General features: G+C 40.4%; 3 protein-coding genes across 9 annotated transcripts in view; all 3 read right to left on the reverse strand.

Annotated features, from left to right (window-relative positions):
• Nucleotides 1–15: 15 nt before the first annotated feature.
• zgc:92907 (uncharacterized protein LOC436733 homolog) lies at nt 16–7520 on the reverse strand. 3 transcript variants are annotated; one of them, XM_054792953.1, is made up of 4 exons: nt 7326–7520; nt 6949–7111; nt 4296–4434; nt 16–1174 (listed from the first exon to the last, which is right to left on the reverse strand). In XM_054792953.1, exons 1-4 carry the CDS (start codon nt 7404–7406, stop codon nt 1090–1092), a joined length of 468 nt encoding a protein of 155 aa, XP_054648928.1. In that variant the 5' UTR covers nt 7407–7520; the 3' UTR covers nt 16–1089. The 3 variants fall into 3 exon arrangements, with proteins under 3 accessions (XP_054648928.1, XP_054648927.1, XP_054648929.1); XM_054792952.1 differs by having other exon boundaries at nt 16–4218; nt 7326–7519; XM_054792954.1 differs by lacking the exon at nt 7326–7520 and adding an exon at nt 7215–7261 and having other exon boundaries at nt 16–4218.
• A 1338-nt stretch (nt 7521–8858) lies between these two features.
• rap2c (RAP2C, member of RAS oncogene family) lies at nt 8859–15374 on the reverse strand. Its single transcript, XM_054792791.1, has 3 exons — nt 14363–15374; nt 12735–13020; nt 8859–9948 (listed from the first exon to the last, which is right to left on the reverse strand). Exons 1-2 carry the CDS (start codon nt 14633–14635, stop codon nt 12742–12744), a joined length of 552 nt encoding a protein of 183 aa, XP_054648766.1. The 5' UTR covers nt 14636–15374; the 3' UTR covers nt 8859–9948; nt 12735–12741.
• Nucleotides 15375–16268: 894 nt separating this feature from the next.
• Nucleotides 16269–18135, reverse strand: part of mbnl3 (muscleblind-like splicing regulator 3) — a 39958-nt gene continuing 38091 nt past the window's right edge. For 4 of the 5 annotated variants that reach the window (XM_054791709.1, XM_054791705.1, XM_054791707.1 and 1 more), the window contains exon 8: nt 16271–17012. In XM_054791709.1, the coding sequence (XP_054647684.1) occupies nt 16923–17012 (90 nt within the window). In that variant the 3' untranslated portion in view covers nt 16271–16922. Of the gene's footprint in view, nt 17013–18135 lie in introns of all 5 variants that reach the window. The other variant, XM_054791710.1, reaches the window with a different exon arrangement.

An 18135-nucleotide genomic window follows, 5' to 3' on the forward strand; every position in this document is an offset into this window, starting at 1 on the left:
TTTTACTGTATTTCTTTTATTTTTTCGAGCATGAAACACGGAAAAAGCCTCCAAAATCAAGAAAACAAAAAGGGAAAATAAATAAAATAGAGGTTCAATCAAAAACAACCCCTACCTCTTACTTTGTTGGGGTTTTCTTGTATAATAAATTGTAGAAAAATAATGTATGCACGTATACAGGAACAAACAAGCAGCGGTTGGGCATTCATCTTACTCCAACAACAAAAATGTACAAATTGGAGTCTGTGTCATCATTTTCCCATCCTGTATTCATTTTTAGTATATTACATTTTTTTAATCTTTTAAATTGTATTATTGTGGCACATAATTTCATTTAATCGCTTAAGTTCTTCTATAAATTGACTTCTTTATTTGTGAGACAATAATTATTTTTGTTGTTGGTATATATAGAGTACATGGCATGGATTGTGGCCACCAACTAACTGCAATTTGTTTTTTTTGTTTTTTTGCTTGTGTAAATCAGCAACATGTTTAGCTTGAACACAATACAATGAAGATTCACTAGAGCTGAACAATTTTGTGTACTTTTCCTCAACGTTGATGCATGTGAACAAGACTTAAGTCTTTGATTGGATTAGTTAAGCTGCCACTGAAGGGCATTTAAAAGGGGTCATATGGCATATTTTAGGCAACTTTGACCAGAGCAGAAGTATAAAACTGGGGATCAAGGTGGTTTTAGCACGACTGGGAAATGTCTCTGCACTGTTTTATCTACAAGCATAGTCTTTGAAGGGAAAGTATGAAGACACCCGCAGTGGAAAACGAAACTCGGGATGGAAAAACAGAATTTGAGATATTGCTGAGCTGTATATGAGGTCATATGAAAATGAGTCATGACCGTATAATTGACAGTCTTGCAATGTGAAAGTAAAAGGGCGAGACAGTAAAAGCTGGCTATCATGTGGTGACATGGCAGGCCAACAAACATTTTCACTCTGTTGTTACTCTTTGTATGGCCATACTCTTGTCTAGTCTTACTGTGTGTACGCAAGAAGCTTCTACAGATCTTCTACCAAACTGTGGTAGCTAGTGCCCTCCTGTATGCAGTAGTGTGCTGAGGGAGCAACCTCAAGAAGAAGGACGCCACACACTTGGGACAAACTGGTGATGATGGCAGGCTCTGTCATTGGCAATGAGCTGGACAGCCCGACATCTGTGGCAGAGGAAAGGACACTGAGGAGGCTCCTTTCCATCACGGACAACCAGCATCATCCAACGCACAGCATCATCTCCCAACAGAAGAGCAGTTTCAGTGGCAGATTACTATCACTATCATTACTATCACACAAAGACAGAGCAGATCATTCCTCCCCCATATTTCATATTTCAGCGGAACTGTGGTTACAGTCATCCCTCGTTTATAGAGGTTAGTTGGTTCCAGAGCGGACTGCGATAAAGGCTTCAATGTTGCCGTTCAATGTTGGCCACACATCAGGAGATCGGGAAGACATCTCCCGCATGTTGGGTCAATTGGCAACTCTAAAATGGTCCATACTGTAGGTATGAATGTGAGTGTGAACGGTTGTCTATACCTTCACGCCCAAAGTCAGCTGGTATAGGCTCCAGCCTACTGTAGGATACAAGTCATGAGGATAAGCGGCATAGAAGTTGGATGGATTCAATCTTAATAACTGGAATATTTTCATAGTCACAGCATAGAACACTTGTTTATGACTTTCTAAATACGGGTTTTTAACATTAGAGCCTTGTGTACATACAATAACACCCCCATAGTCCCATAAACAATTATGTATATCCAGTTAATCTGTTCCAGGAAGCCAAACATTTTAACACAAAGTGTGTTTTCATAGGTTAGAATTATAGTTTTACATGCTGCGAGCAATTTCAAATGCATCTAAATTATGACTGAAAACATTTATGGTAAGTTTTACCTTCACTGAAGACGTGATTCTTGATGTGAGAGTTCGCAAAGACACAACGTGGCAGCGTGACGCCACATGCACACCACCTTCCTGTTTTGCCATGAGTTATTTCTTCAGTTGAATAGCGTTTCTCACCTCTAACCCAAAACGGAGCCACAGAAAGTTGCAAGTGCCAACATAAAGGTGGGAGGTAGAGAAACACTCAAGGTTTGTTCATCCAAATGCATACTGGTTTAATTACCCAAATGCTACAGCCACTGGTGACAAAAGTCGTTAAAAGTCACTGAAAAGGTTAAGTCAACACCACACAGTACCAACAGGTGTGAACCTGCGGCTAATAGAGTCGCGTGTGTGTAACCTTGAGAGACACACAGCTAACTATCAGGTTACCGTGCAAATATTCTCGTATGGTCAGACCGGCCTGTGAGTTTCACAATGGTCACATTGGATGGTGCTTGCAGCGTCTAATTTCGTTTATTACCCTTTTTAAAAAAATAAACCTTTTAAAAACATGATCCCTCGCTATATTGCGGTTTGAATATCACTCCCTTACTATATTGTGGTTTTCAACAAATACTGTACATGTAATTAATTCATGATGGCTGTCTCATGGTTGACTATGGCCTATTATTAGTCCAAAAATAATGAAAGACGAGTTGTATGTTGTGTGTAGCGCTGTGGTCACGAGGCATCAGTAATGCTGTGAGACATGGCATTAGATTACATTAAACTTTCACACTGCATGGAGACTGGCTACTGGGCCAGCAGAGCCTAGCCGACACGCCATGGCTGAGACGGAGATTACTGTAAGTGAAAAAAAGGTTATCCTCTCATTCTGTGTGGAAGTGGCAAGTTTTTGGCTAAGCTCACACTGCATGTCAATTCCAATTTCGTTTGATTTTTGCTAACTCTCATGTCACTGCAACACATACCCAACAGCGGACAAGCGCACAGCGCGCGTTTATACGAACGGAGAGAAAATAACGCAGAGCAATGGAGAGGTCTCCCTTTTTGTGGGCAACGGTTTTGTCATGCAAATGTATTACTCTTTTGAACACATATTGTTTTGAGAAGCAAAAGGCTTGACTTAAGAGGCCCCAGCAGCTAGCCGGAACTACTTCCCTCCACAACAAAAAACGACCAGAACCCGGCTCACGGGACGAAGTGGGGGAGAAAGTCACTCTTGATGCACTACACTGCTGATGGGGATGTCATACATTTTCATGTCAAAAAATCCCATTTCCTCATGATGTTCCTCACAGCGGAAACAGATCTCTGAGATAGCTTCCTGTAGCCTTCGCGTAAACCATGATGTTGAACAATCTTCATTTGCAGGTCATGTGACAGCTGTTTTGAGGAACCCATTGTTGCCCGTCTTCACAGGAGATTCAAAGAGAAAACCATCTTGCAACCGGCCACCTTAAACACCTTTGATTAGATGATTGGATGCATCAATCGATGAAATTCAAGGCTTAATGGGCTCACAAAACCCATTTTGTGTTCCAATTAATCAGTGTTAGGTGGCAGAGGTATTGAAATCAACAAAATGACAGACGTGCCCAAATTTATGCACCTAATTTAGTTTTGGTTGCATATTGTGTTAATCCAATAATCCTCATTTCACTTCTGAAATTCTACTGTGTCCATCAGTTGTGTGATAGATCAAAACCAAACAATAGATCCAAATATCCACTGATTTATTCATGAACATTGTCAGGGGTGGCCATACCTTTGCGTACGACTGTATATATTATGCTCCGATCGGGGTTTTATGCTGCTGATACCGATCATCCACGAGTGAAATCGGCCTACACCGACACCGATGGCATAGATGAAGTGTAAATGTTTAAATGTTCTATTGGCTATATCAGGAGTTGCCAAGGTTTTTTCTTGTGACAGCTACTTTTACAAAATGAAAATGGCTACTCATTTTTGCTACATTTGTTTTCATAGCTTACTTCAAGCCAAACAAAGCCAATTTGCCTGTTTTACCACAACATTACCAAATGCAAGTCATCTGCACAGCACAGACAGCCTGCAAACTGCACTTTGGCCTACTTCAGGTGGTTGGCGGACAAGATGAATAAAATGTCAGCTCAGCTGCTGAGGACGGCGATTCACGCAGCTCAGTATCTGATTTTTCTCTTCTATGCATGTATCATTACTGTATCACAGTATATAAAACACAATGAGCATGAAGCTTCACTGGAGACCAAGAGCTTTATCCATGAAGTCTGCAAACTTCTTTGGCTGACCGGGCAGAAAAGGCTGAAGAACGGAGAGATCCATGCTCCTTAGCGTTTCTGTCAGAGTGCTGAGAGGGCAAACCAAAGCTCATCCTGCATGTTACACTTGCTGTACACTCCATATACTGTACCGTACTGTACCTACCTGCAAGTGCAGTAGAGCAAGTGTGAGTCCATGTGCAGCTGTCTGGCCAGTTCCAGCTGGTGGTTGTCCATCAGCTTGTCATTGACCACCACCAACAGGGCTTTGCCGGCACCGAGGGCCTCCAAGCAGCTTCCCGCCCCTGAGAGAAACGGGTGCTGAGATTCCTTACGACGTCGAGAAGCAAAGCGGCAACTTCTGGTTTCCGCTGAGTACTTGGGGGTGGCTCCTTTTCAAAATGGGATTTAAGTGTTCCCGCGCCATGGAAGGACACAACGTTACTGGACGCAAAGTTAATAGATGTTGCTGTTTGCCCTCTTGCGCCCTTATCTGTCAGGGCCTGATTATATTCTGCTAAGTGCTTTACACACCAATGGCATCATTGTATCCGGCCAGGGAAATCCCAGTGGATACATGTGGCCACAGTTCGTCCATCACAGGTTTTAGTTGGATCATTTTCAAGTTTTGCGCATTTCATGGACCAATAAATATCTTTGTTGCATTGTTATTCTTTTTTTTTCCTCATCAGTGTCCAATGTTGGTCATCATTCACAATATAATTAGAGGTGTGGCCTCATAATAATATTAATAATATTGACCCTTGTTTATGGCGGTTAATAGGTTCCAGACCTAGTCCAGGGTGTACCCCGCCTCTCGCCCGAAGTCAGCTGGGATAGGCTCCAGCATACACCCACAACCATGGTGAGGATAAGCAGATTTTTGTAGTTATGGCATAGAAAACCTGCTTGTGATCTTCTAAATACTGTTTTCTAATATTACTGGAGCCCTCAAGACATGAAATAACACCCCTATAGTTACCTTTACACTCCTATTACCCATTATAGTGTTTGCCGTGGTACCCTGGTTAACATCATTAATCCATTCCAGAAGGTTTGACTCAAAGCAAAACGAACTCTAACCAAATCACATGTTCCCATAGAAAATAATGTACAGTAAATTCAATGAATCTCTTCCAGGCACCGAAAAATGTTAACACAAAATACATTTTATAGACAATAATTATAGTTTTACATCCAAAAAATGATGCAAAAATAATTACAAATGAATGGACAACTGAACATTTAACATCACTCTTACCTAGTTTTGTTGGGAAATTATTAACAAATTAAACATATTACTCTGCTGCAACCACAATTTGCAAAAATGTAAAAAAATATATCAAACTAAACCAATGTTCTAGAACCAATAAACATGTACCTTGCTGTTAAATTAAAAAAAAAAAGAACAAAAAAACCCAACTGCTGCCGGCAGTGACGTCACGGAAGTGAAGTGCACCGGTGAGGATACGTGTGCTGTGTTTGACTCCCTGCTGCAAACATGCTATGTTAAGTTTGAATGCTTATGTTTTGTTGTTGGAAGCAGAAATGAGTTTTATGGATGTAATATGAGACAGGCAGAAACAGCAAGTGTCACCCTCGATGCACCGCCGGGTTGATTGACTGTTACGCAGAACCCGCTGAGCCATACCTCTGAAATGACGACGGTCATCTCCTTAAGCCGTAACATTCTGAGGTCTTGCACCCTTGTCTCGGCACGGCCCATCGCATTTCTCTTTTGAGCGGTCCATGTGTTTTGTTACATCGTGTATCTCTTTCTCAAGCGCAGCAACTCTGATATAAACAAACACTGTTGCCCTAAAATGAAGCCTGCGGCCCAAAATGCATTGCGCGATCACGTGCAAGTATCACAACATTTCATTTTTGCAGCATGACTCAAGATGGCGACGTAAACAAATGCAGGCCAAAGCAACATTTCAGCAAACATTCTGGATGTTGACTGAAAAACGCGCTAACCGGGGCGGACGTTAACCGAGGCACCACTTTATTAGACCTAAATAAGATTACGCAGATTCTTACATTAGCAGTCTGGACAGCGTACTTCGTGCGGTGGCTTTTGTCTCATCAATGTATTGTACTAACGGCGGCTTTAAATGGCTTTACACTCCTATTAACCAATATAGTAGACATAATAAGGGTCAATAAACCATTTATGATTTCAATAAACTCCTAATCATGTGTGTCACAGGAAATGTGTTACCTAGCGGACCGTAGTGGCAGGCGGACAGATGTGTAGAGCAGTGAGTACCCCCTCACTCTTACGTGTTGATAACTCTCCAAAGCTAGAATGTAACACAACTGTTATGCTTTTGGTGCAGCTGCGTCACGGGTTATTGTCTACCTGGGAAAAATAGTTGTCGCGCACAGGTTCCATTTTATTTTCTGGCTTCAAATGAAAGGACTGAGAATATTTACTTATCATTGTGGAAATTAAATGGATGGATGGACGTACCCCTTGCAATTTGCTTGCGTACCACCAGGGGTACGCTGCTATAGAGGACAGGAAGTGACCTCGGGAGGTTTAGAGTCGAGTTTTAGCTTTGTCGTGGGTTATGGCCCCAACAGTAGCCCGTGTTGTTATTATTATGATTTCATAATAAACCACTGTATGATGCCTGGTGGGGTACATTGCAGTTATCTATAGCATTGCGTTTGTAGCTGTGTTTGCCACTGTCTGACTTTTTATTTTGAAAGGTAAGCAGTGTGAATGAGGGAAACGTCACATATTGCTGAATGGTGGGATGTGATATAATGATAATTAATGACATAAAATACATGAGGGTTGTTGGCCCACTCGCCTGCATGGCTGATGACGAGGTCAGCTTGGGTCATGTCCTTTGCTATGGAGTCTTTGAAACGAAAAACCTCCAGGATTACGTGTGGACAGGTCTGGGAGTCTGGGAGAAAAGATCCTCGTCCAACCTGAAGGACTAACCGCTCATATCCGCGATCTTTTAAAGCCTGTAGGCACAACAATAGTCATCCGTTTACATTCAAAATGACGACTGCGCCACATTTAACTCAGACGTTTGGAATAGTGCTCCTTGTGCGTACTGCATCATACCATTTCACACATTGTTCGAGTTTACTGGTACATTCGGAACTGTAAAGTCAAATTTCGTAAAGCTACACGCAACGTTCCTACAAAATAAACGACAAGCGCTTTTCAACTCACCTTAATGGCACTGGCGGACGTTATTTTCTCAATAAGCTCGTCAAAACTCGTAGTGCCCACGGTAACAAATACAGTCTTCATCGCGAAGAAAACTTACTAAATATTTGATTTTCTGTGGATTCCAGTATCACCAAAGTACTAGTTGTCTTTCAGCCGCCATCTCAGAATCACTTCCGGATACATGCGTGACATCATTGCATTGAAACTGGATTTGCTGCCCCCTGAGACCTGATGGAGAACTGCGACACATTGAAAAAAGACTTAACATAAACGTTTTAATTCTGAGATTTGCATTTTTTGTAGTTAGAATATATTCATATTAGAGTTCTACATTTTATTATTTTAAAGATTTTCTGTCAATTCCAGCATCACCAAAACACTTATCTTTCACCCGCCGTCTGACAGTCACTTCTGGATTCATGACGTGACGTCATTTCATTGAAACAAGCTTTGCTGCCCCCTGAGGCCTGATGGAGAAGTGCGAAATATTGGAAAACAACGTTTTATACGATCTGAAATTCGCATTTTTACTTGTTTTTAGAGTTACAATGTATTCTTATCAGAGTTCACATAGTACAACTTAAAAAAATATTTAATATTTCAAATTTCAATTAAAATAAAATTTTTCCTCATGATAGTTGTAAAATTGCAACTTTTTCCTCTTAATATTTTGACTTTATTGTAAAATTTTCATTTTTTTTCAATTTCTGCTAATATTTTTAAAGTAATTTTACAAATAGTTAATTTTTCTTCCTGTAAATTGTCTTCTCGTAATATTGACTTTATTCCCATAATATTTTGACTTTACAGTATTCGGGTGTCAAAGTGCTGCCTGCAGGCCATTTTCAGCCTGCGGCTGTTTTTTTATTGGCTTGCTGCACAAGCTAAAAAAAAAAAAAAAAATCAGCAAAATGGAAAAACAATTAAATTTTTTTCTCTCATAATTATGACATCTCATATTATATCATATCAATATATTATATGATTTTCCTATCTCATAACTCTGACCTTTAATCTCATGTCGTCGACATTTTATCACATGACTTTATCTCATAATTATGACTCATTTTGACTTTTTATCTCTGACTTTCCTATCTCATGATTTCAACTTTATATCTCATGAGTTTTTATGTCATAATTTTGAGTTCCTCATACATTTGACTTGTCATACTTTCGACTTTTTAGCACATAATAATGACTATCTAAATTATCTTTCCTATCTCATAATTTGGATTTTTAATATAATTTCGATTTTTTATCTCAGTTATGACTATTTAACCTCAATGTCAATTTTTAACATAATTTTGATTTCTTATAATTTTATCTCACGTTTTGACTTTTGATCTCATAATTATGACTCATAATTTCAACTTCTCATTATTACGCCTTTATCTCATAATTTCAATTTTTCGTTTCATAATTACAACTTTGACTGTTTATCTCTCAATTTTGAGTTTTTATCTCATAAACTTGACAGGGATTTTTTTTAGTGGGACAGCTGTAGATGAGAAAAGAAGAAACGAGACACCAGAATGCACCAGAAATTATTTTAAGGCTCTGTTAAATTCTCAGCTTAAAAAAAAAAACAAAACATAAAAACCCCAAAAACAATATATCATGTAGCCTCAAGTCACAAAAGCAGTAAACTAGTATAAAATGAAATGTTTAAAACTGGATACTCACGTCATTAGTCTGTAATAAATATGTTACTATTTAAAAAAACAAAAAACAAACAAGCAATCAAAGCGATGTTAAATCTGCTGTACTTTTGCAGCTGGACTTATTCACCAACAACAATCAGCATCTTTAAAGCAACACGGCTCGTGTAGTCGGCAAACAAATACGCATGGGGAACTGTGCGCTTCCTTTAGTCGCCCCCTCCCCAGTCAAAGATGTCAGGAGTAAACTGAAAGTGGAAGACCGCCTGGCTTGATGTGCACAGCATCTGATGCTTGATGGGATCCAGGCGTGCAAACGTGAAGGTGTAAAGACGGCCTCCGGCAGGCTACTTTGCTCCACGCAGTCAAACTTCCTGTCAACATTTCCTGAAGCTAAAAAATTTTAAAAATTCAGCGTTCAGATGTCTAGACAAAATTCTAAAAATAGAAGGAACGGCGTACTTGCAGCGCAGCGGAACAGCGGCTCATGAGCAACTTAAAAGCATGCATGCTTCAAATTAATTTCCATAATATGAAATACTTTGTCAAAACTGCGACATAATACAAGTCATAGAGTTTAGAACGCTGATTAAAGCATCTTAAAAAAGGAGGCCGCTACCTCACAAACACTCTGGTTTATTACACTTGAGGGGTGTTTCTGACTAAAAGGAGGGAAAAAGAATGAAATTCAAAGATGGCTGCCCAAGTCTGTCGTCCACGACGCCAACTCTTCCACTTCACGTCACAAAAAAGGCTTTTAAAGTTGCAGCGGAAACATCTTCTAAAGAGTTAGGATATCAAAAATAGGACTGACATCTTGTCTGTCAGACGCTCTCGTGTTAAGACGGTCAGGAACCCTTCGGACAGAAACGTTGGCGGGGAGCGCGGCAGGCAGGCAAGTCTGGTGGCCCCTTGCTCCATCCAAAAAAAATGCTGTGGTGATCCAAAACAAACAAACACTGCATCTGCAAAGTTGACACAAACAGTGCGTTAGCACACACGGGTAGTCCCGTTATATGATCATGGTTGCCAGAGATTTCAGTGGTGGCGTATTTATGCCGTCAGACAAGGCGGAAACGTCCCTGAGGGACCCAACGCAGAAGAGATCTTGGTGGTTGTGTGGCGGTGGTCTCCTAAGTGACGTGGACAGTCCGGTCACGATAATCAAATCAATGAAGCACAAAATAAATGAAACCAAACAAAAATGTTGCCGATCTCGACATATTGACACATGCATGTAGTAAAAAGTCAGTGGTGAGATTAAAAGTCAAAATGATGAGATACAAACTTCCCTGGAGCCGTTGTCACATGACCCTCACATAGCTCGTAGAATTATGACGTTCTGATCTCATAATGATGATTTTTCATTCCATAATTTTGACTCAAAATTATGACTTTTTCCATGTGCATGTTCAAGATGAATTAAACCATGACCATTTTTCTCCCATAATTTTGACTTTCCTCTCACATAATTAGGATTTTAATCCTGTAATTTCATATAATTATGACTTTTTATCTCATAATTGACTCTCTGATCTCGTAATTTCAGCTTGATCTCATAATTATGACTTTCCTACCTCATAATTATGGTTTTAATCCCCCTAATTTTTTTTTTAATCTCACAATTTTGACTTTTCATACCATAATTGACGGATAATGACTGACGTTATGTATGAAATTTTGACTTTTTATCTCATGCGTTTGACTTTTTATCTCATAATTATGACTCTCTCACAATTATGACTTTCTTATCTCATAATTGTGACTTTTTATGTCATAATTCAGATTTATCATTGGAATATTTTTTTCTTTCGGTGGCGTAAACGGGCTTGCATAATAAAAAAAAAAGTTTAAAAAAAAAAAACAAACGGGCTTGCATACTAAAACACGTGCCAAACCAATTGCTTCCAACACAACAGGCAGGAGAAGTGAGTGTGGGGTGTTAAAAATGTCAACATTTAGGAATAGCCTTTCGCACAGACAGCATCCTGCCCCTGTTAAGGCTCATCCGCTACCTCCAAAACTAGCAAGCCCTCATGGTGTGTGTCACGCACACAAATGTACTCACATGGGTTTTGGATCATTTTGAGTGTTTGTATTTGAAGTCTATTATGAATTACGTCTGTTATGGTGAAGAAGCGGTTGCATTACAGTGATTCCACGATGCCACCACATTCATGGGAGCACCGATCCACATCTTCACACTTCCGATTCCGATATCAGAGCTGTGTTTGCTGTAACACGCAACCACGCCAAAAGAATATCAGCAAATGTAGCTAGAAGAATATCGGTCAACAGCTGTCTCCACGCTCAAGCGCTGACGTGTTTACGGCTTCACAGTCGGACAACACAGAATTCTTAACACATAACGTCTGGTTTGCTACATCATCATCATTATTATTATTATTATTGTTATTGTGGTTGATTTGAAATGAGGCTGTAATGAAGTCTACAGGCAAGTATGGTCTTGTAGGCAGCACATGTGTAAACACGGCTACATTCGCTGACACAGTCATCCCTCCTTCACAGTGGTTAATCGGTTCCAGACCCGACCGCGATAATTGAGTTTCCACAAAGCAGGATTAAATACTCACAAAAAAAAATTTTCATAGTTATGGCATAGAAAACGTGTTTATGACTCTCTAAGTACAGTTTTTACCATTACTAGAGCCCTGTAGACAAGAAATAACACCCCTATGGTCACCTTTACACTCCTCACATGGTACGGAATGTAACAGTTACCTTTATGCAAGGGCTTCCTCTTCCTGTCAGGTATGTTTCTCTTTCCTCTCATGATCCTCTCATGAGCTCTTATCAAATGCACTTCTGCCAACTAGTGGCTGTTTTTAAGACATTAAAATCGCTCTCAGGCCTAATCCATTGGTGAAGAGTTGCATCAGCACCTCTCCTTCAGCCGCTTGCACACACAAAAAAAGTATAAATACATTGTTGGTATTAAATTAACTCATTTAACATGGCGTTAAATGAGTTAATTTTTGATAAACCGCGATTAAAGGGAGGGAAAGATATTCGAACCGCTATGTAGCAAGGGACGACCGTACTATTTTGGTTGGTTGCGTTTGCTGACAACATTAAAGCACAGACATGGCGCACAGACAGGAAATCTCCGCTGGCGGTTTTGGCAATTGATCGGCTCGGCCCCGTCGGCAGCGACATTGCGAGCGTGGATGAGAACGCAATCGTGCTGGACCCTAGACCACTTCTCAGGTTATGATTGTGCGATTCAGTGCACTCACACTAGCCAAAGGTAGCATGCTTTAGGTGTTAGGTGGGCCCAGTGTGTAGTAGTGTAGTTTTGCTAGTGCTAGTAGTCTGAAGTGCCTTTGTTTTCATATAAAGGCACCACTAACTACAAACACACTTAAGCTGTGGCCGTGCGTCGGTTTCTGCCATTGACGGCAACTTCTCTCCCTCTCGCTCTCACTCTCACTCTCTCTACAATGACAAGCTAACTTCCTGTTTTGGAAGATCATTTCTTTTTCAGGATGTCACATTTTTCCTCATCGTACCATCTGCTTCGTCTTTAACTGCGACTGCTGTGTTCTTCATGACACGCTCTCTGAGATATTAGAACATCACCAGCTGCACCACCCACACTCATCCTTCACACTTCCGACTAAATGCAACGCCACGCAGTCATGCATTTCCCCTCAGCTTGTGAACCATTTGTAACCAACAAGGGGATGTATCCTCACTTTTTATTATTATTAAAAAGAAAAAGCACGCATACCTCTTATTCACTGCACCACACAGGCCGTGCAGCACTGCTCCTGCTTCTCCGGCAGCGTGGAATAGTTCATCTGCCGTACGATCTCCGCAAACAGCTCGTCCACCATGGTCTTGCTCTTGGCAGAGGTTTCGATAAAGGGGCAGCCCCACTCCTGAGCCAGGGCTCGACCGTCCGACCCGGCGACCTCGCGCTCTGACTCCAGGTCCACTTTGTTGCCCACCAGGATCAGCGGCACCTTCTCAAAGCGCTTCACTCGCACAATTTGGTCTCGCATGGGTCTGATGTCCTGCGGGAGGACATGAAAACATTGTTTTTATGTATTTGTATTTGTAATTTATTTAATACTTTATTGAATTCACTTGTTACAGCAGCAAGCAAGATACGCAAGTAAAGAATACATAGTGACTACAACATGGTTCAGGTGGTGCAGGTGTTGTAGAGCCTGACAGCGGTCGGTATGAAGGACCTGCGGAACCTCTCCTTCTTACTCTTTAATAATCCGATACCGAGTGTAGTATGCTCCCATACCAAGACGTTGACAAAAAACAGCCCCGGTTTGCACGCTTTTCGGTAAACATCAAAATCCAACAAATCAAAAGGTCCAGTAGCAGTGACGCTTAGTGACGTCATCATCCAGCACCGCGTGTCCAGGTCAAAACGCATATATAGGAATGTTACAAATACAATCCCTGTATTTTAGCGATGCAAAAATCTAACACTGTGTGTGCACGCTCAATTGGGAGAGTCCGTGGGGACGTCCTTAAAAATGCTATTTCGTCATATGATATGGGGTGTATTTTCATTTGCATAGAACCTGAAGCCTTTCAAACTCATCGATAGGCGCTTCGGGACAAGATCAGAGGTATGTAGGATATAAATTGACTTTAAAACCAATGCAGCGCTGCTGCAGCATTTATGACACTATTCTCTTCCCTGGACTTCTGGATGATCAAAAAAATGTAAATGGCTACTGTGTTGACTTTTGAAACAAATGTCACAGCCTGAGTTAGGATATATTTTGTAGTAGGCACTATTTCCCACTATGAAATTTGCTCTAACTTCTTTAACACTTGCAGTAGAAAAGTGAATGCGGTATCAAATTAAAAGTTCAAGTCATGTTCCAGCAGGCAGAATTAATCACAGACTTAAGTTTACATATTTCCAAATTTGTAACATTCCTATCATACAGTATGTGCGCTGCAAAACTTCAGTCAGTGTATTCTTGCAAGCTGTGGCACCGTTCTTTTAAATGGCGGCTCTCATCAGGAGGATTATCAGCTGATGGTGAGTCAGTAATCATTTTGTGTTTTCATTGGATATTTTTGCTTTTCTGAATGTGATACATCAGTACAAAACATAAGGTTAGATAACTACATTTTCACCAGGACCTTTCAAGTTTCAGAGAAAGGAAAGGGTTCAAAGTGTGTGACTGTAGGACTAAAGGTCACTTCAGGGGAGGCGCAGCAGCCTGAAAAAAAGTAAGCTGATTTCAGGTCAATTTAAGTGACTTTTGGTTCAAACAGTGAGAATCCGTTTTCAGAAAACTGTACAGAATTTCTCGAAGGGAGGCTCGCTGTGCACCCCCCGCGTGACACCTGTGCCAATGACGGGCACGCCTTCGTGTTTACCTGGAAAGACTGCTGGTTGACCAGGCTGTAGACCAGGATGAAGCCCTGGCCGTTCTTGATGTACAGGTCTCTCATGGAGGCGAACTGCTCCGTCCCCGCCGTGTCCAGGATCTCCAGCACGGAGGGCGACGAGTCCACCTCGATCTCCTTCCTGTAGAAGTCCTCGATGGTGGGGTCGTATTTCTCGATGAAGGTGCCGGTGACAAACTGAACGGTCAGCGCGGACTTGCCGACGCCGCCGCTGCCCAGCACCACCACTTTGTATTCTTTCATTTGAGGCGGCCCGTGGGGGGGAAGAAGCAGGCTAACTTTAACAGTTAACGGCTTAGCTACGCTGCTAGCTTGCTAGCTAGCTAGAGTCGCCCCCCAAACATTTAACGGGCCTTTAAAAAAAGCGACAGCAAATGAGACGAATTAAAACGGCATATATACGTTCATAATTAAGATGGGCCTGGCGCTCATATTTGTTTCAGGCACGCCGCCAAACTAAGGTTAAATCTCGGCAAGTAAAAAGTTTATATCCGTTCACTCCGCTGTTAGCTAGCTAGCGTGCAGCTAACTCGTCTGTGGCTAAATTCCCGCAGAGCCATGCTCGAACTTCAAGGGTTCGACTTGGTTGAGAAGCAGAGGCACTGTTGGAAAGCGTGTCTTTTTGTTACACGCAAGGTGCAACGCATTATATTTACCCTACAGACGGCATGCTAGTTCCTACACAAACACACGCTGGTGCCGCAAAGCGCAGTGCCTGCCTTGCCTATCGGCCAGTCTTCCTTGTGTCCGGCCGGGCCTCGTTCTGTTTCCGGCCCAGGCTGCCACCTTGGGGAGTCCGTGTGTGCTATCGAGGCACGGCTAGCAGATTTACCGCTCAAGAGATAATCTTAAAAACAAGCGGCAAAGTGGCTCCAGTAAGAAATTTAACAGGACAGAGGAGGATTTATGGCGTGAAAAAACCCATTTGGGATTCCTAACCGATTTCCTGAGAGCTGTCGGCCAGCTTCCGCCTTGACTTCCGTTTGTGTGTTTTTCCAGAATAAAAGCGCAGCGACTATGTGGGGCTAACATTGTGCCATCTGGTGGGCAAACAAAAGCCACAAGTATCACATAAAAAAGAAATTACGAGATAAAGTCATTATCATGAGCCAAGAAAGTCATACTTATGAGATAAAAAGTCGAAATTATGCAATAAAATTAATAAATCTGAAATAAAAAGTCATAAGCATGAGATAGAATGTCGAAATTACGAGATAGTCATAATTATGAGATACAAAGTTGAAAGTGTGAGATAAAAAGTCAAAATTATGAGATAAATCTTTATTATTATGAGATTTAAGTTAAAATAATGACACATAGCTTATGAGATAAAAAGTAGAAATTATGAAATAAAAGTCATAATTATAAGATAAAAAGTCGATAATATAAGATAAAAAGTCATAAGTATGTGATAAACTGTCAAAATTACGAAATAAAGTAATAATTATGAGATAGGAAAGTCATAATTATGACATAAAAAGTTGAAATTATGAGATAAAAAGTCATAATAAGGAGATAAGTCATATTAATGAGATGAAAAGTTTAAAGTATGAAAAAGAAAGTGAGAAAAAGAAAAGAAGAAAAGAAACTGAGATAAAAAGTCGAAATTATGAGATAAAAGTCATTAAAAAGTTAACATTTTGAGATAAGAAAGTCATAATTCTGAGATAAAAATGAGATAAAATGAAATAAAAAGTCCTGAGTATGAGATAAGACGTGGAAATGATGAGATAGAAAACGCGCATGTGCCGCCTTCTCTGAGTTTGTATCTCATCATTTCCTCATTTGTCCATCATTTGTCTCAGAATTAAGACTTTTTATCTCATAATTCCAATTTTGTAATCTCCTAATTCTTGTTTACCAAGGGGATATTTGTTTTTCTTTGAGTGCCGGAAACGGGCTTCCATATTTGCGAGATCTTTTCTACCCATCAAAATGAATTTCCATCCCAAACAGCCAAAATGGCTTGGAAAGGGGGAGGACAAGGGGGAGGACAATGTGTCCCTGGGGTCAGACACATAAAATGACAGCAGCTGAGATCACAATGATGTCTTTTATTAAAGGTCAAACAGAAATGGCAGAATCATAGGCACAGTACCGTACTCCTATTAATCAGAATCAGAATGAGAATAATACTGCTAATCCATACACTGAAAAGTAATTTGCAAGTAGCACAAAGCATATGAAAGCACTACAAGAAGAAAAGGAGAGAAAGAATCAACACTTTTCATTTGTTCCATGAGTTTATCAAATTATGGCTTTTTTATTTCTATCAAACGAAATGCGGGCGAAGTGAAAAGCATCATAAAGGCACGATACAACTTTGAACATGTGAGCTTGTTGTCAAGTGGACCCTACGTGTTTATTGACCCTTGCCCCCACACGGCCAATCATGACAGCTGCATGGTGAGTCATCGTGGAGAAGCTTTGGTGATGGTTTTTGTTTTTTTTACAGGTCCCACTGAACCGAGATCCCTCTTTGTGCACTGGAGTCCACATTCAGCAGTTGGATGACTCACTCAGTCCAGTGCTAGCTAGCGAGGACGAGTGCCATGGCAACCAAATGGCAGCAAATAATGAAGAGCTTCACGTGTGCAAACCTGCTGCTGCAACAGTCCCACTGGGGAAAGAAAGCATCACTGGGGATAAAACCCACACACAACATCTGACATCAGCTGGGATATGTCCCAGGCCTGGGGTGTCCAAGGTCTGGCATGTGGGGGCTCTTTGGGCTTAGAGCAGGGGTGTCCAAAGTGCGGCCTGGGGGCCATTTGTGGTCGGCGGCTGTTTTTTTATTATAAAAATATAATTTAACAAAAAAAAAAAAAGAAAGTGTGGGGGGGAGCGTCAGTAATTTTACAAGAATAAAGTCAAAATATCAAGAGAAAAACCTTGTAATATAGCCAGAAAAAGTTTTTTACAAAATTTTACAAAAATAATGTAATATTATGAGGAAAAATATCATTTTAGGAGCATAAAGCTGGAAAAAATTTAATATTAAAGATGTTTTTTTTTTAACAAAACAAAATAAAGTTGTAATTTTTGTCAAATTAAGTTGAGGAAAATGTTAGAATATTTATATAGTTCGGAAATTTTAAAAAATCAGCAATTTTACATGAATAAAGTCTAAATATTAAGAAAAGAAAGTTGTATTTTAACAAAAAAAAGTGGCAATTTTAGGAGAATAAACCTGGAATATTATGAGGAAAATGAATGTAAAATTTGTTTTAAATGAATATTATGACGCCATTCATTTCTACTTTATTCTTGTAAAATTACGGCTCTTTTTCCATTTTCCTTGTTGTTTCTGTTAGTCTTCTTGCTTAATTGCATTTTTAAAATGAGGGCCGATAAAAAAACAGCCGCGTGCTGCAAATGGCCTTTGGGCCGCACTTTGGACACCACTGTTTTCAATATACGTCAATAATTATTATTAGTCGTGTGACATCTTGTTCAAACAGTCAATATTTCAACTTTTTCTCTTTTCAATGTGTCCCTAATCCTCCTTCTTAATGTTTCATTTCATTCGGGAAAATAAAAATGCAGCTGTGGGGCTGCTAGTGGCCCCCAGTCCACACTTTGGACACCCTCGCTCGAAACCACAAACCTTAGTTTTTACACAATTGTAAAGTTCATCGAGTCTTGGCGATGTTCTTAGACGATGAAATGATGCCCGTTGTTCTAGGACGGCCACGGTGACAATCATTAGAGATGCACGATATTTTTTCTTCAAACCGATACCG

The sequence above is a fragment of the Dunckerocampus dactyliophorus genome, chromosome 11 (genome assembly GCF_027744805.1).
Source record: "Dunckerocampus dactyliophorus isolate RoL2022-P2 chromosome 11, RoL_Ddac_1.1, whole genome shotgun sequence".
NCBI lineage: Eukaryota > Metazoa > Chordata > Actinopteri > Syngnathiformes > Syngnathidae > Dunckerocampus > Dunckerocampus dactyliophorus.

Coding starts and splice junctions, on each gene's coding strand:
- rap2c (XM_054792791.1), bottom strand. CDS start 14,635: ATGAAAGAATACAAAGTGGTGGTGCTGGGCAGCGGCGGCGTCGGCAAG. Junction 13,021..14,362: donor TCAACCAGCAGTCTTTCCAG/GTAAACACGAAG, acceptor GTCCTCCCGCAG/GACATCAGACCCATGCGAGA.
- zgc:92907 (XM_054792952.1), bottom strand. CDS start 7,406: ATGAAGACTGTATTTGTTACCGTGGGCACTACGAGTTTTGACGAGCTT. Junction 4,435..6,948: donor CCTCGTCATCAGCCATGCAG/GCGAGTGGGCCA, acceptor CGTTTCTCTCAG/GGGCGGGAAGCTGCTTGGAG. Junction 4,219..4,295: donor TTGCTCTACTGCACTTGCAG/GTAGGTACAGTA, acceptor TTGCCCTCTCAG/CACTCTGACAGAAACGCTAA.